The sequence below is a fragment of the Artemia franciscana genome, unplaced genomic scaffold, assembly GCF_032884065.1.
Source record: "Artemia franciscana unplaced genomic scaffold, ASM3288406v1 PGA_scaffold_39, whole genome shotgun sequence".
Lineage (NCBI taxonomy): Eukaryota > Metazoa > Arthropoda > Branchiopoda > Anostraca > Artemiidae > Artemia > Artemia franciscana.
The window spans coordinates 279,712-304,711 of record NW_027062677.1 but is presented as its reverse complement, the minus strand read 5'-3'; the positions used below and the strand labels follow the sequence as shown (position 1 = coordinate 304,711).

Genomic DNA, 25,000 nt, shown 5'->3' with positions numbered 1-25,000 from the left:
TTAAAAAGTTTCATCCCTATTTTGAATCGTTATCTTTTCGTCATGGAAAGACAGTGTGGTCTTCGAAGTTAGTTAGGTGGCAATCCTAAGACGGTAAAACAAAGTTTACAGATGTACGTTCAATTAATGTATGTCAGATATTTGGATGCAATATGTAAAGTGACATCAGAAAGTGTCAATAGAGTGATAATCGTAATACGATAAGTAACGTATACCTACTACGGTAAATAAGTTACTATAGAAAATATAAATTTTACAAATTATTTTTCAATTAATGTAGGTCAGATACTCGGATGCAACATATAAAATGGCATCATAAAGTGGCAGTAGGGAGATAATCGTAAGATAGTATACGTAATACGGTAGATACAAAGTTTACAAATGCACATTCAATTAATTTAGGTCAAATGTTTGGATCCGATACGTAGAGCAACATCAAAAAATGGCAATCGGAATACAGTAAATACGGTATACGTAATACGGTAAATGCAAAGTTTTACAAATTTACGTTTAATTAATTTAGGTCGGATATTTGGAACCAATGTGCAGGGTGGCATCATAATGCGGCAATAGATTATGCAATCAGGGGCATATCCACTAAGATATGAAAACCAGTTAAAACTAGCTAGTTTTAAAATCTTGTTTGATTTTTGACAAGGTACATTCTAAACAATATTAAATTGCTATTTTCTATTGCGTTTTGTTTCCTGCTTTTGTTCTTAGTTTTCTGTGACCTGACAATAAAATATTGAAGTAAGAAGAAAACTATACAAAGATGTGCAAATTCCCTGTAAAATTCATTATCACTCCTTGGTTGCAATATTCCTAAGGGAAACAGAGCCATATAAATAAGGGAATACATTAGAAATAAGGGAAAGAGGATAAGATTCTCCCTACGCTTAATCTTTTAAATCTTTCCCAATAGAAACATTAAAAAAGAAGTAGAATATTACAATAACCTTTGGTCAGCTTTAACGACAAATCTGTTGCAAAAACACCACTTTGATTTGGTTTCTTCACCCTCGATTATGTACCTTAGTTGTTTAGCCCTAAAAAACTATAAAAATAGTATATTTAAAGACAATTTTTCTTCTTGAAATAAATTCTGACATTATTCAAGATTGATTGAGTAGAGATACGCATTAAAGTAAGTATAAATTACGTAATATGCGCTGTGATCTCAAAACTAGTTTTTTTATTCTTTTTTCATGAGAACTAATCCATATTTTTAGTTCTTAACGCACCCCGAGTATAAGCTAAATCATGCTGAATTACTTTACCTGAAATCATAGAGCTTGGCGAAATCACAAAGTCTTTAAATAAGTAGAAAAAATTCAAGTCAAACTGGATAATTGGTAAAGGCCTAACCAAATAGTATAGAAAACTTATAGTCTCCCATGCTCTTTGGGCCTGATCTGTATATCTATATCCCTTAAAGATGAAGTCTCTGTGTAAGTCTTAAGAATCAACTATTTGGCTGTTTAGGGTACGCTAACCTACTGTTTGAAAGACATATGTAAGCCCTAGCCTATTTGTCTAAGATGGCAAAGGGTTATGCCTAATTGCCTTGTCAACATAATTAGGCGTAGTACATATTACTAAGCCTAGTTAATAGTAGGCCTAGGTTTGAGGAGGGCAAATCATGGCTAATTAATTAGGCTTAAAAAATGCCAAATTTCACCAGACGCTAGATGGTGTTGGTGTTTTTTTTTTACACTAGGGCCAGTTTTCACTCTTATGAGTTAGCAATACTCTTTAGTCTATCACTTAATGACTACCAAATAAATACTTTACTAATATTTGGAAAATTAAGTCATTCCTTTGTATTATTACTTATAATCGTTGCGCAAACAATTCAGTGGAGATATTTTTACTTACAACAAAATATATCGGAGACAAATAAAATGCTTATATATTAGGACAGGCATTTAGTTCCTCGTTCCTGAGGGCTTATAATTCCTGCTTACAAGTTACTCTTTGTGATAAAGGAAAAACACAAAACGAAGGAATTTCGAAGTCTGCTTGCGCCACAGCTGAAAGTTTCAACGGTCTAAAATTTTTTGATTAATGTCTCCTTAGCTGCAGATAAACCCTAACAAATTTCATGTGAATAAGGAAACTTTAATTCAGAAAATAGGTGGGACTTCTAAGCATTGCAAGCCTTTGAAAAACCATCCGCTCTGTTCCCTTGGCCCCATATTACATACCCCGTAAGTTTCAAACAGATTGGAAGTCTGAAAAAGCTAATATACCTCTGAAAATCACTAATTTTCCCTTGTCTCAGAGGCTCAGAGGACTTACCCCAGAAATTTCAAACCGGTCAGTGAAAACAAAATGGATCCCTACCCATGTGCTGAAACTTTAGTGAAAGGCAAAGGTCTTGGAGAGCCAAGGACCCACGTTGTGTCTATAACCATGCCCATCGAAAATTCTTGTACGCATGAATTTCAAACAGGGGGCAAAAATACCTTCTTTTCCGCTAAAAACCCGGCAGTGATGGGGCCCTTAGTATTACACATCAATTTTTACCTCCGCCCACCTCTTGACTCTTTCTTAGAATAAATTCTGTATTTATCTGAAAGCTAAATGAGATTTGGGATGTTTTGGTATTAAAATGTACCCTTTGAGGCATCTCTCTCCCTCCCAAACTAGCAAAATTATCTGTAAGGTCTACACAAATTTCACTCTTTTAGGTGAATTCCCTGTTTTTTTTTACAATTTTAAACATTAGAATATAAGGTTTTAACCCTGTACAATGAGGTTCTATGATTGTTCTGTAGTTAGGGAGGGAGGGGGATGTCTCAAAGGATGCGTTTCAATACCAAAACATCCCGACTCTCAATGAGCCTTCAGAAAATATAGATTTGGTTCTAAGGGAGGGACGAGGGGAGAATGAAGATAGAAAGTGATGTAAAATCACCATGGCCGCATTCAGGACTTTTGTTATGGGGTAATTTTTTGTGGGAGGGGGTGGGGTCAAAAAAATTCAAATATAATCAAAAATGCGAAATTTATATTTAATCCCTCTTGATTTCTGGAAATATTTCTGGTCTACACTGTTATTATGACAGTAAAAAGTAACATTAAACCCCAAATGAGCAAAATTCATTCCGTATAGGAGGAAAACTGCCCCTTCCTCATCTCCACCTCCGCCTCACTGTCGCAGAGATTTCCGATGATGATCATTTGATCAAAAATTGAGAGTTTTAGTCCCTTTTTATAAGTCAAAAGTGAATGGAAACCAACCAGCCGCGGGAGGGATAGTAATTTTCTAGGGGGGTATTATTTAGAGGGGATGGTATTTTCTGACAGTGACAAGGCGGAGATATGAAAATTAACAGACATAAAAAAGAGAAATAAATTTGGCTTTAATGGTTTGTAACGTCAGATTTTCTGTGATTTTGTGACAAGAATACTGATCATTCGTATGAATCATTTTGACAGACTATCATATCAAGACTTTAAAAACAAACAATTCCAACAAGGTTGAACATGTAAAGATTCCAACTTGTGTTTTACCCAATGATATTGCCTAATATTTCTAGAGTGCTGAAAAACCTGAGAACAATGGTTCAGTTGCACGGTGGTTCAGTTAAACATAGGTTCAGTTGCACGGTAGTTCAGTTGCACGGGACTACAGCTGCAGGGGACTTCATTTAAACGGGGGTCCAATTGCACGGTAGTTCAGTTGCACGGGACTACAGCTGCAGGGGACTTCATTTAAACGGGGGTCCAATTGCACGGTGGTTCAGTTACACGCACACCATATTTCTTTTTCAGCATGCCAGAGCTTTCATTTTCATATCATTTTCATTTTCAATATGGCTCTTTACTCTGATTACATCTTTTCCTGCACTTAATAAAGTTCTTATAGATATCTTGGATTTGAAAGTATTTTTTTATTATTTCTTTCTTTTTTCATTCTTTTTGTTAATTTCGGTAATAAACAAAGGTAGCCATTGTTCTCCGTGCCTGGTGTTTTGTTACTCGAAATTCCACATCGAAACACCACTAACCTCCCAAGACAAATATTTGTTGACACTAGGGTTCAAACCCCCGTCCTGAGTCATAGGATTGCAAGTTCAGGGTGCTATTCACTCAGTATGGGTCTAATTAATTGTTGACAATCAAAAATCAAACCCAATTGTGTTCTTAGAAAATGTAAACACAAATCCTGGCGAAAATGAAAATTTTGTACCCGAGCTTATGTGCGAGGGATGCTTATGCTTTTGTGGAATATTCTGTAGACAGTCAATTTCTAAGCATAAATGGCCTAAAAATAAAGCGTTTTTATAATAAATTGGTTATTTCACAAATGGAAGCTAAATTCTCTTTTTGGTTGGTAGTTTATAAACGTTTTGGCTATCAAAATATTACACGGGCCGAGGGGGGGGGAATACAATTGAGGTAGAGTTGTCTCAAATTTTTGGAATTTGCCTTAAGGCAGCAATCCATCCTAGTTTTGTGTGTTTTAACCGATTATTTTCTGTATTCTAAATTTCTTTTTCATATTTTATTATTTTTCCGGATTTAGTGAATTCAGAGTTTCCGATTTTTTTTTCTAAGACTTGAGGGATAGAGCATGCTTTTGTTTTTCTTTAATGTAAGATTTTAATATAAAATAATAAATATTTCCACCCTTTGAGGCATCAGTATAAAAAAAAAAGGTTTAGAAGCAGGTATTGGATCGAACCAAATAGATATCTGCCCTGTTGATCTAAAAGCACAAAGATAGTCAAAATATACAAAATTTCCTCTTGGAGCTAATTCATGAATGAAAGCTACGATTTATAGTAGTTTGGTTGTTACAAAACTAAGTGTTTTTAGGGTAGTACGACATTTTCCTCGAGCTTCTTGGTTCCTTATTTTATAAGATTATTTTTGCTGAATTTTTAATCCACAATAATTTTTTTTTATCAATTGGTATCTGCTAGAATCAAAAACTGCAGACTTACAAACTTTTAATTTTCCACCTAACGTGTCTTAACAATCAGAATTCATTTCCATTACACTGATCAGCCTACTTTATAAAATAAGTCTCTTTCAAAGTATATATTTTGGTACTTGTATTATATACCCAAAGTAAGATAATAAACCAAAGTAAGATAAATATATAATACTTTAAACAAAATTTGGGCTATATATTTGTACATTAGGGGGTGGGGAGTGATGGTAGAGTATAGTGGGTCTACATGCCTATTGTGTTAGGTACAGTTATTCTGCTTATTATGTAGTAAGAATTGCTTTCTAACTTCACACAGTCAAAATACCTTGCCCCATCCCTATCCCTAAAGTGCAAATAAATAGCCTATCTATTCTCCATCTCTATCTCCCTTCCCCGTTTATAATTTCCATACATTCTGTCACTTTCCCCTCCACCCCTAAAGTGCAAATATATAGCCCATTTATTTTCAATCTCCATCTATTCTGTCACTTCTCTGTGCCTTGCCTCACGCTAAGCTGAAAGAAACTAAAGAAAAGCAACTGGTTCTACAATGCGTCAATGAATGAACAACTTGAGCGGTAGGGCGTTTATCATACAAGTACCTATATTTTTATATATTTTTCGATAATAATACTTTCTTTTGGTTGTTTCAAGACTATGAACTTTCTAGGGTACTACCACATTTTTGAGAGCATTGTTACGTATAACCGTGAAAATAAATAAGCGGAACTAATTAGTTAAATTTGGTAACACTTTTCATCCATAAAAATTCAAGAATTAATAAACTGTTGATTCCTAAAGACAACATAACCTTTAAAAGAAAGCCAGAACTTCTTAAGCTGCTTGGTTTCTTATGTTATGAGTCTATATATACATATTTTTTGGGGTGTGTGTGTGTGCTACTACTGAAACTTGCATACATACAAACTTTCAAATTTCCACCTAACCAGCCTAATAGTCACATTTCGTTTCTAATACTTAAAAAAGGCTACTCTACTTAAGTAGAGTAGCCTACTTAAAAAAGGCTACTCTACTTAAGTAGAGTAGCCTACTTAAAAAAAAAAAAAAAAAATAAGTCTTCTTCAATTTTATGCTAACCTCTGAGATGTCCATAAAATTCTTTGTTGACGTTGAGCGTATAGGTGTCACCATCCAACTTAGTTATATGTGAAGGGGCTATTTCATCAAGATAGCTGGCAAGCCCGGGGAAATCATTTAGCAGATCTGCACTCTTAAGAAGGAAAGTATTATATTAATAAGAAATCAGACAAAAGTACATACACTATTCACATGCACAAATAAGAGTTTTGGAGAAAGACCGGTACATTTCGCGGGGAGGGGGAAGACCTTAAAAAGGAAAATTACACAAAAAATAACCAATTTGGATAAAATTGTCGGTACTCAGATAATGCTTAATTTTTGGAAAAAATATTTTGAATAAAATGTATATTTACTAAAATTGGACTATTTAGAAAACTAAAGAAAACAAATCATGGACACGATGTAGATGATTTTAAATATCACTAGGCTAGTTTGGATTGTCACGCTTGCTAAGTTGATATGATTATCTACTTTAACTGCACACTGAAACACCCACCCGACTCGGTTTTGACTTTGAAACAATTACAAACGGCTAAAAATGTCCCAGAGGTAGGCCACGCACAAAATTAGCGGACGTCACCCGCGACCGTCTTTCTACCCGAAGCATTGGCCACCACGAAACTCCTACCCTTAAAAGAGACCACTACAGAGACGACTGACGGTATTGGCGTCTGATTCCCTCTATGCTGGTGACGCTGCTGAGCAAGAGTTTGTATTAACTAAGAGCTTGTATTTACAAAGCTGTAAGTAAAGTGAAAAAAGTCAAGTTGGGATTGGCAGACTGCGATTTTGGAAATTTTCTTTTTTTAAATTCAAGCTTAAACTAAGGAAAAAATGCATTCTAACTATAAGTTTTAGTTTATTATTTGAACTATTTTCTATTTTGGTTATTTAAAGTGTGTGAGGGAGTATTGTTGAATTTTTTCATTTTATTTTATTTTTATTACGAAGACTCAAGGAGCAGCTAAACGAGGAAAGGAGTATATATTCATTTGCATTATCAGCATTGGTTTTTTAGCTAGTTCATGCTTACAACCAGTCTTGAGGAAATTTTATTCCTGGCACATCACTACGATAACATATTTTTGAAAGTTCAAGGGTGGGCCAGATGATTTATTTGAAAAGAAGTTCTTTTTAATGTATATAAATGTATGCATATTTTTCAGTTATGGTTCAGTAATAAACAAAACTTAAACTAAACTTAAACTTAAACTAGACAAAAGTTACCTTAAGAGCACAGTGTTTTAAACACAACTTTTCTCACTCACAACATTTGTCTGTGATTGAGATGCTTTCTTCCAGCTTCAAAAATTTGTTCTGAAAAATTCTGTCGAAATTTACTGAAAAATTTTTGTTCTGAAAAATTCTGTCGTGAAAAAATCTGAAAAATTCTTGTCGAGTTGAGCCTGATTAGACTTCAATTAAATACATTTATTTTTGATAGGACTCCAATATTTACCGGCTCATTTAAAATAGTTGGCATATGGCTAAAATATCCAAACTAATAGCATATTTATTCAGAAAATAGAGACGAAGCAAGCATCTAGGTAGTAGAATAAATTTTTTATAGATTTAATGGTTGAAATAATATTTAGCTGTCCGACTTAAGGAAAACCATAAGTGTTTAAATCTCATTGGGCAGGCCGTAAGTCTCCCGCCGTAAAAGATATATCAAAAGATTGCTTCACTAGAATTTTTATAGATTTAACTGCTGAAATAACAATTAGGGGTCCAATTCAAGAAAAACCATTAGTGGTTGAGTTTCATTGGGCAGGCCGTAAGTCTCCCACCGTAAAAGATATATCAAAAGGATGCTTCAGCTCGTGAAGCGAGCAGGATACGGCAAGGAATCGTAACAAGCAAGGAACATGAAGGGGGGAGGGCGACTGACCGGTAAGATAATAACTATAATTTTCTAAATACTTCTAAGTTTATAAATATGCACGTTATTTTACATGTGAAAAAAAATTTCCTAGAAGCAATTGTCGAGTGGGTATTTTCCAGATGACAATTTTCTACAGAGAAGGGAGAATTTCCTGGGAGGATTTTCAGCGGGGGAGGGATTTTCCAAGGAGGAGTTTTTGCAAAGAGAAGATTCCCTCGGGGAAGAATTGGCAAATTTTTAAATACTTTTAAATTTAAATATACAATTGTTATTTAAACACGGGGAGGGATTTTCTATGGAGGGGTACTAACAGCGGGGGGAGCAACTTTCCGGGGGAATTTTCTATGGAGGGAGTTTTTTGCATGGAAAAATTTCGGAGGAGATGTATCCGCTGGGAGAGGGGGATTTTTTGCGGATGGATTATCAGGTGGGAATTTTCTCTGTAACACTTTACCACATAGGAAGGATTTCCGGAGGGATCTTCCGGGAGGGAGAGGGGTTATTTCCTGGGAGAAAATTCCACGTGGGGGGGAGGTTTTGCCGGAGGATGAGTTTTCTGTAGTGAGATATTTTCCAAGAGGGGCGAGTTCAACGGGGGGAATTTTACAAAAGCCTTTAAGTTTAAAGATACGATCGCTATCAATACGACGGGGGATTTTCCACGCGGAAACTATCAGTGGGGGATTTTTTCAGATACTTTCAAATTTAAAAATCAAATCGTTATTAATACGCAGGGAGGGGGGTAATTTTTAACAGGGATGGGGGGTCCCGGAGAAAAGAAAGGAAAATAAAAAAATAATGATGTAAAACATTTGATTACTAAAACATGCCTTCTAACATATAAGAAAAGCACCAGCAGCAGTGGATTGCTGATGTCACATAATTAATTATTTGTGGCCTGTGATTGAGGACACCACAAATTTTGCTACAAAAAGAAGAAATGAATAAAATACTAATGCATACCTTTTGACAACTAGAAGCGCTTGCTCCAGCCAAGGAGTCCATTACTTTCAAAAAAGGTATGGATACAGCAGGGTACATTAACGTGACCTCTGTTAATACCTGACCTAGTCCAACGTCTAAGCCGTCACTCCAAAAATCTTCGGCAATGCTGCGTGATGTCAAAACTTCTTCCATTATCGCATTTAAATCTTCTGATGTGCCAAGAGCTGTTGGCTCAAATTTTGAAGACAGGGTTGTCAGAAACTCATAAATTATAGGATGAATAATCTCCTGTAAAACAGATTTTTGTCGGTATAACTATGGCGAGTCAAGTAATCACTGGGGAAGAGTAATAAAGTTTTACTAAAGTTTAATTTCGGCAATAGGGTTATCGGAGATTCATTGATTAAAGGATGATTAACCCTTTAAACGGGATCACCTAAATTCATTTAAGGCCCAAGTATGTTTCAAAAATTATAGATGAGATAAAAGAACCTAGAAGGCGCTTGCAATAATATCTTCTAAGACCGGCATGAGTTTTTCGCCAAAAGAGCTTTCGTAAAGATTCTAACTTGTAGTTTATTTTAGTTGATTTGGGTAGTTTTAACAGTTAAGTCTTAGTAACTCAAAAACATATGGCTATCACAGTCAAATATTACTACTACAACTCATGGCGGTACCAAGCCAACTGAGACCGACAGAGATGCACATGCTCCTTGTCCGCCAAAACCTGTTCCAAGCTTCACTTTTTAGACCCTCCAATTAAGCCCCAAGTTCCTTTTAATGGCACTTGGTATTTACCAAGTAAAATGTAGTGATCACAATATCTGTCTATATGTCAGTCGGTCCCACTTTTCCTAGTTTGGGCACTTCCAGATAAGCTAGGACGAATAAAGTTGGCACAAGTATCAGAGACCAGACGAGATTAAATTAGATATAGTCTCTTCCCCGATTCGACCATCTGAGGGGGGGGGGGCGAGCAAACAAGACAGTTGAGAGGAATTTTGTTTACCTATAAAATAAATTATTGTTCTTCATAGGTATGGCTTGTGGTCTACGGGCATGATTCTCGCTTGGGTTGCGAGAGGTCTCGTATTCGAATCCCAGACCACCCAATATTTACATGAAGAAGATCTGAAACTAGATACGTGATCAATACAGCGATCGCTGAAAGTTAGAAAGTGTGTTTAGAGAGGGTTTCTGGGTGTTGTTTTGGGGATAGGATGATTAGCTGTATTTGTTAGTATGGATGTCAAAAGTTTAGCATGTGTGTCAGCTGTTACAAGTGAAATATATGATTCCTGGGGGAGACTAAAAATTTCATCATTAAGCTTATTTTTAAACATAGTCCAACTTGCTTTAGTGTTAATATAATTAGGGTATGTGGCAGAATTTTAGCTGGTTTATTTAATGAGGAGACTATGGCAAAATGGTCTGTGCAAATGTTATCACTTTTCTGCATATAAATTTTGTTCAAAGTATTCATTAACATAATTTGTAGGTCAATTGTTGAAAATTTGCCACTTTTAGGGTTAAATAATTTCTTAGACCATCGATTGTGGCAGAGGAAAGTGCCAATATAAACAATTACTTCAGTTTTTTCTAAAGTTACAGTCAGTTGCGGGAGTGTTTGTTTTAAAATGTGAGTTTTTGTTTCTTATATATTTGATTGTTTATATTTTTTATGTTGGTTTAGTTTGTCGTGGCATTTTTATAATGTCTTAAAAATAGTCTTAAATTGTTGTAATTTTTTTCCTTTTTTGTTGTTTTTTTTTCCGTTGAGAAAGGCTCCCGGACGTGGGGCCGAAATATTCGGAGTATTTTTATTTTTTGGTTAGCTAAAGTGTAGTTTTTTATTTTATTTTGTTGTCACTGCTTTATAAGAAATTAAACCCGTTTTTTCTTCAATTATTTTTTTTCGCTTTTAGGGTTAAAGTATGTATTTAGTTTTGGAGGGATAGCAACTGCTAGCTCAGTATTATAATATAAACTTTCAATAATCTTGTCAGCTTTATTTGCTTGCTTATACCCCCACACAAGGTTGTGGGCATGAAAATCTCCGCAAATAATTATGTTTTTTTTAGCACATTATAATTAGTTATATAACTGAAGAAATCCATGGCATCTGTAATTTGGCCATTAGGGTTATAAAAACTTATTATGTAAGTTTTGGTATTATTCAGCCAAACATTGATTCCAATTGCATCAACATCATTTAGAAATTCTGGAAATTTAATGCCACAAAATTAGATGTTGTTATTATTAAAGCTACACAACCTCCTTTTCTCTCAGAGGACCCATTCTTTCTCAGGATAGTATATCCTGGAGACTTAGTTTGTTGGTTTTTGGTCAAATGAGTTTCCTGAAGGGAAGCGATATCAATGGATTTATTATTCATAAGAGATATTAGTTCATTTAATTTATTTTCTGCAAGTGATCTTACATTCCACTGAAGTATTGAGATGTGCTGCTTTGTTGCTTTAGTTTTCATACGACTGTGTGTCAATGTTTAGCTTTGCTAGGAGTAAAGCAAGATCCTTTTTTGCTTGGATAAGCATGTGATTGTGTAGGCATAAGTTTGCCAATTTATTTATGATTTTTACTTTATGTGGCTGTTGTAGGTACACAGACTGAACTGCTTTAAACTTTAGTATAAAGAGGCATATATTAGGTGTTAGTTTGTTTGGATTTTCATCTGGCTCGAAATTAATTAGGGGATTAGTTCCTGGTAATGCTTCTGATTCCTTTCTACTTTGGAGGAGTAGCCAAATTAACCTCCTATCATTCGACGCAGAAACTAGTTGGTTCAGCCTTGGATTCTCTCCAATAGAAATGTGAACTGGGGTGTTTTGAGGAAGGAGTCTTATAGGGGGTGCCTTTTGCTTTGGGTACGTTGGATGTTCTGTGAGTGAAAGTATTAGGTGGTTTCATAGAGAGTTTAGTTTGATGTGATTGAGCTATGTTTGCTTCGAGAGCTGCAAATGGGTGAGGTGTAGCTTTTTCTGTTGCTATTTGGAGTGTTAGTGCTCGTTGTTTATATGCAGGGCATACAGTTTTATTGGAAGAATCATGGGGACCTTTGCAGTTTATACATGTGGGCTGATCATTTTTACAACTTGCCATTCCTTTGGGATTACATTTATTGCAGGCTTGTAATATTTCACTGCATTTATTTGTTGTGTGTCCTAGTTTTAGACATTATTGGCACTGGATAGATTTTGGTTTGTAGAGCCTATGGGGTTTCATTTGTCCAAAGAGGAATATCCGGGCTAGGATATTGTTTTCTTCTCTAAGTGTGAATAAGGAAGACTTGCTTGACTTTTGGCCATTAACATCTGATTTTTCCATTTGGGTGACATCTGCAACTGGGATTGGGTTACCCGTTCTGTCAGAGAGCCCTTCTTTTGGCTCCTTAATAGGTATTTCTGGAGGGATGTTATACACGACAATTTTAGTTGGGTGGTGATTTGGGGTCCATAGAGCAGACTTTTTTGGGATATTAAGAAGATATTTTAAATTCAGTAATATGTCGAATGATTTAGAATCTTGTAGGGGTTATTAGCAAAGATCCATCACGGTTAATGTTTAAAGAAACATTGAATTGATTTCAACAATTTGAAGATTGCACCCCTTAATAGATACCCTTAATCTTATTTATCTCAAAAGAGGTATCAGGAGAAATGTTAAGTATATCCGACAGTCTTATGAAGAAGGAGTTGGAGCAAGAGGAGGGGATCATTTTTATTGTGGAGATTTTCGCCTTTTTTTGGAGCTCATAGAAAGTACCTCTTGAAAGTCATTCTCATTTCCATTATGGATAGTGACAAACGCCCCCACATCCACCATTGTGTTATTCATTGAGCTTGACCCATCATCTGAGCTTTGAGATAGTGAGCTTGACCAGCAAGATGTGGAACATTTTCGGTAGTATTTAGGGTAGGGTCTGGGGGGACTTTTTTGGGGGATGTTCTATGCATTGTCTATTGGAATAACCTTTAATGCGGACAAATAGGATATTATATTACCAGACTGGCTGCACTCTTGCGAAGGGAGGACTTCACCATCCACAAAAAAACACCACAGTGTAGTCCAGAAGATGGTTTGGTTTACAATTGCTTGGGTTGACTGCTGATAAATGGAGATAAATATTCACAAGAAATTTGATTATTAATTTCTTGAAGTGTTGCTGTTCTCTTAAAAGTCAACTCCTTGATCTTTCACCATACACAAATTTTAACTCAGAAACTTATCTTCCTCTTCTTCTAAGCTCTTTCCCACTGCAAAAAAAAAAAAAACAGCGCCTTCGCTGTTCATTTTTTTTCTTTACATCCATCACCGTAGGGAAAACAATCTTAATAGTCTCAAATAACCTTCTTAGACTTAAATAATTTTAGTATATATCCAAGAGTTTCCCTATTATTTGACCTACAGATCCATTTTTAGGGAGCAGTGGATCAAGCTTCATTACCGAAGGTAAGACCACGTTCAAGAAGTCAATTATCAATTTTGACCGTTAGGTTTGACCGTTACATTTTGACCTTTACATTCAACCTGAAATGGTGACCAACAACAAATTTAAATACTTAAAAATTCAAATTTAGATGAACAGCCTAACGCTGCATTTCCTTCCATGCTTACCATAATGAAAATGAAACAGATTTTGCTCGTATCTTATGTTTTGTAACGAAAATAATAACATCTATAATGCCCAAAATACCCAATCAATGATACCCAACATACCAAAAATCAGATCGCAAAAAATGGGGGAACGCAGCGCAAGATTCGGTCTTGGGAGACACAACAAAACGAAGCTTTCAATACCTAGAAACATTAGAAAATAAAAAGAAAGAAAAACTTGATATTATATTGGACCATTTACTTTAAAATATTTAAGAGAATATTGAAAACTTTTGTAAATGTACCAATTTACCTTGACATCCACATATTCATATCATGTCCTTGATATTCATATTTTAGATATTCATATTTAGGTGAACAGCCTAACACTTCATTCCCTTCCATGCTTACCATAATGAAAATGAACCAAGTTTTGCTCGTAGGCCTATCTTGCGTTTTGTAACGAAAATAAAAACATTTATAATGCTCAAAATTCCCAATTAATGATACCCAACATACCAAAAATCAGTGCCCCAAAATATGGGGGAACGCAGCACAAGATTCGAAACGGAGCTTTCAATACCTAGAAGAATTAGACAAGAAAAAGAAAGAATAGCTTGAGATTATATTGGACCATTTACTTCAAAATCTACAAGAAAATATTGAAAACTTTTGTAAATGTACCAATTTACCTTAACATCAACATATTCATATTATGTGCTTGATATTCATATTCTAGGTATTCATATTTAGGTAAAGAGCCTAACACTTCTTTCTTTTCCATGCTTACAATAATGAAAATGAATCAATTTTTATTCATAATAACATTTACAGTGCCCGAAATACCCAATTAATGATACCTAATATACCGAAAAACACTACCCAAAAAATGACGGAACGCACCCACAAATTCAGTCTTGAGAGAAACAACAAAATGAGGCTTTCAATGCGTGAAAGCATAAAACTATAAGAAAAAGAAAGAACTTGAGATTATTTTAAATCAGTTATTTTGAAATTTAGAAAAAAATATTGAAAAGGTTTATAAATGTACTAATTTACTAATATAAATTTACTAGCTTACTAATTTTACTTATAACAGAACTATAAATACAAGATGAATAATAAATATAAAAAATAAAAATAATATATAATATAATATTATATAATAAATATTTATTTATATAAAATAATAAAAATATTATAATAATAAATAAATATAAAAAATATGTATTATAAAAATAAAAAATATAAATTTACTAATTTACCTTGATATCCACACTTTTTGTCATAGTAGCAATATATCCAAGAACTCTTTGTTCAACTGCTTTTTGGCCCAATGATTGGTATTTAACAAGAGCCTCATCTCCCAATGGACCAAGACTCTGCATTATCATCCAGCTTACAAGAAGAGGGCCGTGCTCCTTCTGCATTCCCATCCCACTTAAAACTACTTCAATTTCCCTGACAGTAGAACCATCTTCAAGAATGGGATGATCAAGGCTGTGAAAGCAAAAATTATTCAATGGCCCAGTGACAACAGGATAATAACGATTAAGTCTGTTCAGAGTGAATAGGTAACAATAGTCAAATCCAATCAATGCTACTTTCTTTACTTCTTCGTATGCTGACCAATGGTCTGTGTTGCTTAGGTACAGATCTCCTGATTCGATGACTTCGGCCAGGAGTACAATGCGTGTTTGCGGGCAATCACCCGACGCTTCCCATGTCCCCCCCCAGAAATACTCAGGTATCCATTTAGAGCTGGGTTGACTCTGGCTGAGCCTACAGAGTCACACCACTGATTCCCGTTCCAAACCAAATAACCAGCAACACCAGGACTCGAACCTCTGACCTCGGGAATTTAAGTTTGGAGTGCTAACCACTCGGCCTTGGACGGCTCAATCAATGCAAACAGGGTGATAAGGGCTCAATCTATTCATCCAGTGACAAGAGTTCTGTGTCTACGGGATAACACTCATTTACTTTGAACAGCATATAGCGATAAATTTACTGTGAGAAGAATAATCATTCGATTTGAAGAGAATAATTTAAAAGTCATCTTCTAGTTATCAAATGATAAGAGAAGAATAATAGAAATGAAAAATTAAAAGGAACTTTTGCCCATATCTTTCTAGATACTAAGTAGATAGCGCATTCGTAGATAATTTTTGTTGGGGGGGGGGGGGGGGGTAAAGCAAATAAATTATTTAGTAGTTTGAGTACAAGTGCCAAAAATTTGGATTTTTTCGGGGGAGGGGAGACCCTAAAGCCCCTCCCCCATCTGTCGTATGTAGGAGTTGTTACAGCAAAAAAAGAGAACTACAAAAGTAACAACAATGGCACAGATACACATTTTTCACTAACAAAGCAGCAATTGTTTAACAATTTTTTTCTCAAAAATCAAAAAAGAATAGAGTAATTAGCACATAAAAATAGGACTAGTAGACCGCGCGCTCCTAGCCCCCGTCCCCTTCCAAGAACAATTATGCATAGACTATCACCCTTTTCTAAATACAACTCTTTTCGTAAGAAATTTGTGCTTTATGTAAAAAAATATTTTACCAAGATTACACTCTCCTGTCCCTCAAAATATTCAGATTTTCAAAAATGATTCGATTCTTTCCTATACTGTTCGCATATGATAATTTATTAATTTTGTTATTTAGTTGAATAATTAACATAAATAATTTGAAAATTAAAATAAATAATGTAAGGAATTAACATGAAAATCATACAAAAACATAACTGGATAATTTGTCTGATTTTGCGTTTTTTTTTTTTTCAATGAGACATCCCCTAATTCAATGAGAACTAATTAATTAATTTCAAAAATATCAGAACTCAAAAATCAAGGCAGAGATTGACTTACCTTGACATTGTATCCAATAAAGGCTTGAGACACATCATTTGAATAAGGATACATGTTTCAAGTTGTCCAATTGTTTCTGTTAAGCCCTCACATCGCCCGTCAAATAGAAAGCGAAGTGGCATTCTTCCTCCAAATCCATTTTTCTAAATTCAGGAAAAACAGAAAGTAGGATTTATTAAATTAACCAAAACAAATAAAAAAAAAATGTATGTCAGACTGTACTGTTTTCACTTCTACACTGTCCATACGATCGTGAAGAAACGTAAAGAAGTTGTTGGGTACACTCTTGTAAATGATTTTGTATATCATTTTCTTTCTTCGTTTTGAATTTCAATTTTTAGTTTTAGGACGCTTAAGCAACTTTAAGACGTTTAGGACGTTTCTGATCGGTTCTAATTTTATTTGCTCTTTAATAATCAGTTTCAGATATATTTAGTTTGGATTTGAAGGTTTACAGTTACCGGTAGCACGCTAAAATTGGAACCCTCTGTGTGATGGCCAGGGGTGCGATTCCTGGTGTTATCGGTTATTTGGTTTGGTACGGGTGTCAGAGATGAGACTCTTTAGAAATTAAGCAGGAAGGGTATGTGAAAGCAAAGGATGACTGGCCCCCAACCCCGCATTGAACTTCCTGGCTGATGGGCCAGGAAACGGAGATCAGTTCCGCTAGTAAGAACTATAAAATTCTAGTAGAATTCTGTACTACTATTCCTACCCGTGCGTCAAACTTTTGCAATGACAATAAATAAAGGACAAGGATAATCGCAGCAAATGTGTTGAACAGATTTGGAAAATGACTGCTTCTCAAATGGACAGCTTGTGGACGGGTGTCAACTCCAAGCATAGGAAAACCTTCCAATTCATTCGTAAACACACCAGACGAAAAAAAAATATAGTCTGAAAGCACTTGAGTATATAAATAAACAGTATTAAAGTAATAAATTGCAATCAGTTGTTTTGATTTTTTGTCCTTAACCTTCCTTTCTTTTGAGATAGCCAAAGTACACGACAGGTAAGCTAGTATGAATACGGAACAAATGAATATAACACGATAAAACTTGCTCATTTAACCTACGGCTAGTGGGTCAGTGTAGAAAATCTTTTCAGATCTCTTACGAATAGGGGGAGGGGTCTCTAGCCCCTTAGACTACACCCTAGATTTTTTTTAAATACTATTTGTTAGGTATTTCCATTGAAAAAAAACTACAAATCTGCCCCGGTAGATATTCAAAATACATTTCCCCAAAAAAGAAGCAATACCCCAAAACCCACGTTTATGTCTGGATGTGGATTAACATACAAGAGAGCTAGAAAAATTAGGTTATTGCGCCAGATAACGCAAATAATCTCTTTAAACTTTCTCATGTTGGCAACATTTTTCTTTGTTCAACCAGAGCGTGGAACTTAAGTCAGAAATAGGCGGGCAGTGGCGGATCCAGGGGGTGGCGCACACCCTCCCCCTAACGTAGTGGTGCATTTGTGGTTGGGTTCGCTTGCTCTGGTTTGGTTTGGGATGAAAGTTTTTTTACAATTGATTTTTAATAGTTTAGTTTTAATAAGTTTTTAATCATTAAGACTGTTTCTTTTTGTAAAAAAGCTTGAAACTAGGTTTTAGTTACTTTGTGAGGTTTGCCACACAAGTATTTACGGCCAAAAAGTATTTAATTAAACTTAGGTTAGGTTTATCAAGGAAATTTGTCCGTTTTACCACAAAAGCCAACAGAGAGGCAAAAATCTTCATTTCGTAATAACAAGGAGCGGAAATTTCAAATCCTAACTTCTTTAGGCTGTGGAAATAATATTTCAGGATTGTGCTGTCACAACAGGACTGAAAAGCAAAATATTTAATTCTTTTTACAGTCAAAAATTTGTTTTCGAGTCTTGCTATAGCACTGAGGCAAAGAAATTGATATCATTACTTTTTTTGGCTGTCTGTTTTGGTTTTTTGGGTTTGCATTTTTTGGTTTTTTGGGTGGTTTTTACAACACTGTTGTTTTTAGGGGATTTGTATAATAGAAAGTGAATGTATGAGAAGTGCAAAAACTATTAATTTAAATTTTGGATTTTGGTGAGCGAATGGTGGCCACTATACTGCCTAATTTCATCTACTTAAAGCTCTATATTATGTGACATATCACCACGTATGTTCATTCAAAAACATTAAAATAAAGACCAAACTCCTTATACTTTAATAAAGGTTTGTGTAAGTATATACTTAAAACTAAGTATATGAGGCAAAATATTCTTTCAAAGGTTGCAGTAGTCATTTAAGAAGAATATATTTTCGAAAAATTGCTTATAAAAGAAGGCAAATGATTATGTGTTTCTTTATTTTTTATCTAGTATATATCATATATATCTATATATATATATATGACATGTATAGTCTCTGAATCTATATATATCAGTCTCTGAATTCTCAGTTTGAATCAGTGGAATGGCATTGATTTTTTTCAGACATTTAAAAATAAAAATAAAATGATAAAAAGGGAAATTCACAAAACTTGAGTTAACCACAGAAACAGAATTAAACTACAATATTACTTCAGAATTTCTCACCTTCTCAATACCAACCAGTCGCAAAATATAGTTATGTTTTTGTATAGGGGTTGAATATGTTTGTCCATAAAATTGTCCAAACTGCTATAATTATATATACTGCTGAGGATTTTTATACTTATTTTGATACATGTCATCCAATCATATTTCCACGATTAGTTGTTTATAAATCAAAATTTTTACAGGACAATTCTCTTACTTAATGCTAGATCTGAGTCAAATTTCAAATTTGTATTTTCGTGCTTAACAGACATATCGAGATTCAAACATTTGAATTGAATATCTGAAAATATCAGAATTAAAAAGAAAATTAATTAGAAAACTCTACAGCTTGAGACTATGAGAATTTAAATCAGCAATCTATACCTATCAAATACAAAGATAACAAACACATAATTAATTGTATTTTGACTCATATACTTAGTTTGAAGCACATACCTACACGCATCTTTAATGGAGTTCCTATTTTTCAGACGATTTTGGTCTTTATTCGAATATTTTAGGATGAATAGAAGAGGAAATAATAACGAAGAGCTCTAAACTGACATGACCCAAGAATGACAGAACTGGCCATTATAAATGTTCACCAAAATATTGAGGTAGACACCGACCGTGTAATAAATAGATATAACGGGAGTGGAACTGGAAACCCTCGTTTTAAATGTCTTCTGTACATTTCTATCTCTTCGATCTTTTTTTTTGTTACCCCCTAGAAGAACTAGTATTTAATGTTTAATATGTCTTTTACGAGTATACAAGTTGTGTCTTTATCCTCATTTCCCACTCTTCATCACTGTCATAGTTACTAAGGGATGTCACAAAGCTAGGCGACATGCATAATGGTTTGACAAATACAAATTGTCACAAAGAGTGGATTACCCCAAAAGATGGTTCAAGACCAATTATTATTATTTTTTTTTTTTTTTACAATAAAAAGCTATAGCGGTCAGAAGTGCAAAGGCAAAAAATTATGCAGAAAATATTGAATATAATATTTTTTTTATAGACGGTGAACAGCTTTTTCTTTTTTTTTATTTTTATGGTGGGGTGGTTTTTATAACTTATTATTTTTTGCATCAATATTTTTATACCATTTTAATTTCAACAGATTTATTAGATTTATTAGAATATTATAAGATATTTTAGATTATTAGATAGATTTATTAGAATTTATTAGAACAGATTTATTAGAAGCCTCATCAGATTTTAGATTAAATTTACGACCATTTCAATTACCTACCCTTTTAATTGCGAGTATTTCTTTTTTCGTAACTTTATTGAAGCAACCTATTATGCGCCCCCACCCAAAGGAAAATCCTAGATCCACCCCTGTAGCTGGGTTCTAGATAGGAGCCTCAGTAGGAGGGGGCTCTTTCTCCTTAGATTTCTCCCCCTCCAGGTTTTTTAAAATACCTTTTGTAGAATATTTTCATACCCCACTTTCAAACACACCTTAGTTGAACAAGGCTCAAATCTGGAAGCCTTTATGACAGGAAAAAAGATTTTAGATAGGCTATACATAAAATTACAGGATTCTCAAGGTTCACTGTCTACTAAGTCAACTAAATTCACGAACTATGAAGTCTGCAGTCTACTAAAATTCACGGAAGATATAAAGTGCAGACAGTTCGAATTTGACAATGTACACTAGCGGCATAAAAAAAAAGACTGCCATCTTATTTTTAATTGCTATCAAAATAGATGCTCTTAGTGAATGACCAACGAGCAACCAGTAAACCCCGCCCAAACAACAAATAAGCAATTTGCATGGTAACTTCCGTGTTTAACTGTCTTAATTATTGATTTTACATTTATAATTATTCTGGTTAATTTTAGTTAATTGTTACATTACTTCTTATTATACATAATTACTTTAGTTAATTTATTAATTATTGTTGTTTTGTTTTTAACTGTACCAGTAGCCAGCAATACATACATGGTTGTCACTTTACATAACTTGACTAACAGTCTGCTAAACTTCAAAAAAAGAGCAACTATAAGGTGCACACAGTGCAAATTTGAAATGTTACACTAGCTATATAAATAAGACCACCATCTTATAACTTTCTGTTGAATTTGTTATGAAAAATTCCCTGAAATATTTACAAAATTAATTAAAATTCAAAAAGTAAATATACTATTTTCAAACATTTCATGGTAAAGAACTGTAAGTAAGGATCGGCCCAGCTAAATAAGAACCGAAACTCAACAAGAGCCAAACGCTCATATGGCACTTGTGACGAGGTCGGAAGAGCCAACAGCTTCTTCCAACCAAGTTTTATTATGATCTCTCCACTCTAAGCATTTTTAAAGAGTTCCGGTTTGCCCTTCCCACTCCCTCCATTGTCACCAGATCCGGTCGGGGATTTAGAATAAAAGCTCTGAGACACAAGGTCCTTCTAATTATCGAATTTCATTAAGATCCAACAACCTGTTCGTAAGTTAAAAATACATTATTTTCTCTTCCACTCCCCCCAGATGGTCAAATCGGGGAAGTAACTATTTATAATTTAAACTAATCAGGTCCCTGATACGCCAATCAACTTTCAGCAATCGCTACATTGATCACGTATCTAGTTTCAGGTCTTCTTCATGTAAAAATTGGGGTGGTCCGGGACTCAAACCTGAGAGCCTCTCGCACCCTATCCCAGAATTATGCTTTTGGACCACAAGCCATACTTAAGAAGAACAATCATTTGTCTTATCGGCAAATAAAATTCTTCTAAACTATCTTGTTCGTTCGCTCTCCCTCCCAAATAGTTGGATCGGGGAAGAGACTATTTCTAATTTAATCTAGTCGGGTCCCTGAATGCCAACTTTCATCGTCCTAGCTTATCTGGAAGTGCCAAAACAAGCACATCTAACTACAACTCCCCCAGAGAGAGGGGATCCGATTATGTCAATAACGTATCTAGGACATGTACTTATTCTTCCCACCAAGTATCATCCCGATCCCTACACTCTAAACGTTTTCCAATATTCCGATTTCCCCCTCCAACTCCCCCCAGTGTCACCGGATCTGGTCGGGATTTACAATAATAGCTCTAAAACACAAGGTCCTTCTAAAATATCAAATTTCATTTAAGGACTGATCACCCGTTCATATACCTCATTTTTCTAATTTTTCCGTTGCCCCCCCTCCCCCAAATCCCCCAAAGAGAGCCAATCTAGTCCGGTTATGTCAATTACGTATCTAGGACTTGTGCTCATTCTTCCCACCAAGTATCTTCACGATCTCTCCACTCTTAGCGTTTTCGCAGATTTCTAGTTTCCTCCTCCAACTCACCACCTCCCCAAAGTCACCAGATCCGAACAGGATTTAAAATAAAAGCTCTGAGACACCAAATCCTTCTAAAGATCAGATTTCATTAGGATCCAATCACCTGTTCGTATGTTAAAACTAACTCATTTTTCTAATTTTCGAATTAACAGATGAAGTCCCCCCCAACTCCCCAAAAGAGAGTAGATCCGATCTGGCTTTGTCAATCACGATCTAGGACTTATGCTTATTCTTCCCACCTTGTTTCATCCCGATCACTCCACTCTATGCGTTTTCCAAGATTTTCGGTTCCCACAAGCCCCCCCCCCCCAATGACACTGGATCCAGTCGGGATTTAAAATAAGATGGATTTAATAATTTATACATATATATATATATATATATATATATATATATATATATATATATATATATATATATATATATATATATATATATATATATATATATATATATATATATATATATATATATATATATATATATATATATATATATATATATATATATATATATATATATATATATATATATATATATATATATAAAAATAAGTTGTCTGTGTGTGGATCTGTGGATCAGGTGACGTCATGTTTCGGCTGACGTCATGAAATTAGTTGCCATCATTTTTGCTTTGAAGGTGACGTCATTCAAGTTATATAAGACATATGTTCGCGTAGAATTCTATTAATGTTTAAGTTTACAATGACTGATGAAGATGCTCAAAGAGTCTATGCCAAAAAACTTGCTGCTGATAGAGAAAGTCAGAAAAGAAAGCGTGCCGAGGAACTACCAGAGCAACGCGAAAGCAGACTTACTGCTAAAAGAGAAAGTGAAAAAAGAAGGCGTGCCGAGGAATAAAAAGACCAGCAGGGAAACAGGCTTGAGGCTGATAGAGAAAGAAAGAACAGAAAGCATGCCGAGGAACTACCAGAGCAACGCAGAAGCAGACTTGCTGCTAAAAGAGAAAGTGAAAAAAGAAGGCGTGCCGAGGAATCAAAAGACCAGCAGGGAAACAGGCTTGAGGCTGATAGAGAAAGAAAGACCAGAAAGCATGCCGAGGAACTACCAGAGCAACGCAGAAGCAGACTTGCTGCTAAAAGAGAAAGTGAAAAAAGAAGGCGTGCCGAGGAATCAAAAGACCAGCAGGGAAACAGGCTTACATTACCTATAATACCTAGATCAACTCCTGCAGACGAAATGAATGCTTGCCAGAAAAATTCTAATTTATGGGCACACGTAAAAACATTAAAATTAACTACAAATATGCGTGTCCGATTGCAAAACGATGACTCTGGTCAAACATTTTCAGATCAATTGCTGGCAATGGGAAACGGAAAGCTCCCAGTAGACTCAATTTCAGGACGTATACAACTACCTGCTGATTTCTGTAATTTAGTGACGTCCAAAAATGAATTGATTGAAAAAGTATTTCCGAATATTCTAAAAAATTATAAAAATAATAAATGGCTAAGTGAAAGAGCGATTCTCGCACCCAAAAATATAGACGTCCACGAAATCAACAATATTGTTTTGACCAAGATTCAAGACCAGGCAGTCCTTTACAAGTCAGTCGACACAGTTTTGGAACCAAATGAAGCGGTTAATTATCCATCTGAATTTTTAAATTCCATAGATCTTTCAGGGTTTCCACCACACGTGCTACAACTAAAAATAGGCGTACCAATAATACTTTTAAGAAATATAAACCCACCAAAGCTTTGCAATGGCACTCGACTTGCCGTAAAAAAAAAAAACAATGGAAAACCTAATAGAGGCCACAATCCTGACAGGGCCTTTTGAGGGTGAGGCTGTTCTTATTCCTCGCATTCCCATGATTCCAACGGATCTGCCTTTTCAATTTAAAAGATTGCAATTCCCAATTCGATTAGCATTTGCAATCACCATTAACAAAGCTCAAGGTCAATCATTAGAAAAATGTGGTATTGATCTTAATACTGATTGTTTTTCCCATGGACAATTGTACGTTGAATGTTCGAGGGTCGGTAAACCTGACAATCTATTTATATGCAGCGAGAATTGGACAGCGAAGAATGTTGTATATTCGCAAGTTTTACGCAGTTAATTTGTATTTCGGAACCAAATGAAGCGGTTAATTATCCATCTGAATTTTTAAATTCCATAGATCCTTCAGGGTGTCCACCACACCTGCTACAACTAAAAATAGGCGTACCAATAATACTTTTAAGAAATATCAACCCACCAAAGCTTTGCAATGGCACGCGACTTGCCGTAAAAAAAAAACAATGGAAAACCTAATAGATGCCACAATCTTGACAGGGCCTTATGAGGGTGAGGCTGTTCTTATTCCTCGCATTCCCATGATTCCAACGGATCTGCTTTTTCAATTTAAAAGATTGCAATTCCCAATTCGATTAGCATTTGCAAACACCATCAACAAAGCTCAAGGGCAATCACTAGAAAAATACGGTATAGATCTTAATACAGATTGCTTTACCAATGTACAATTGTATGTTGCATCTTTGAGGGTCGGTAAACCTGACAATCTATTTATACGCACAGACAATGGGACAGCGAAGACTGTTGTATATTCACAAGTTTTACGTAGTTAATTTGTATTGTATCCATCTATCTATCTATCTATATAAAAACGAGTTGTGTGTATGCATGTTTGTTTGTTTGTAAAAAGAGCGTTTGCATATGACGTCATTATTAGTACATACGGCTTTGTATATGGACAGACAATGGAAAAGCCAAGAATGTTGTATATTCGCAATTTTTACGTAGTTTGAAACACATATATAAATCTATCTATATTCA

The 25,000-nt window shown here is 34.9% G+C and overlaps 1 protein-coding gene across 1 annotated transcript in view; it reads right to left on the bottom strand.

Annotated features, from left to right (window-relative positions):
* Positions 1–25,000, bottom strand: part of LOC136041826 (nucleoporin NUP188-like) — a gene marked incomplete in the record, with an annotated part of 179,580 nt that overhangs the window by 124,377 nt on the left and 30,203 nt on the right. The window contains 4 exon segments of the mRNA XM_065726603.1: positions 6,044–6,176; positions 8,895–9,164; positions 14,756–14,990; positions 16,360–16,502. Of these exon segments, the coding sequence (XP_065582675.1) occupies positions 6,044–6,176; positions 8,895–9,164; positions 14,756–14,990; positions 16,360–16,502 (781 nt within the window).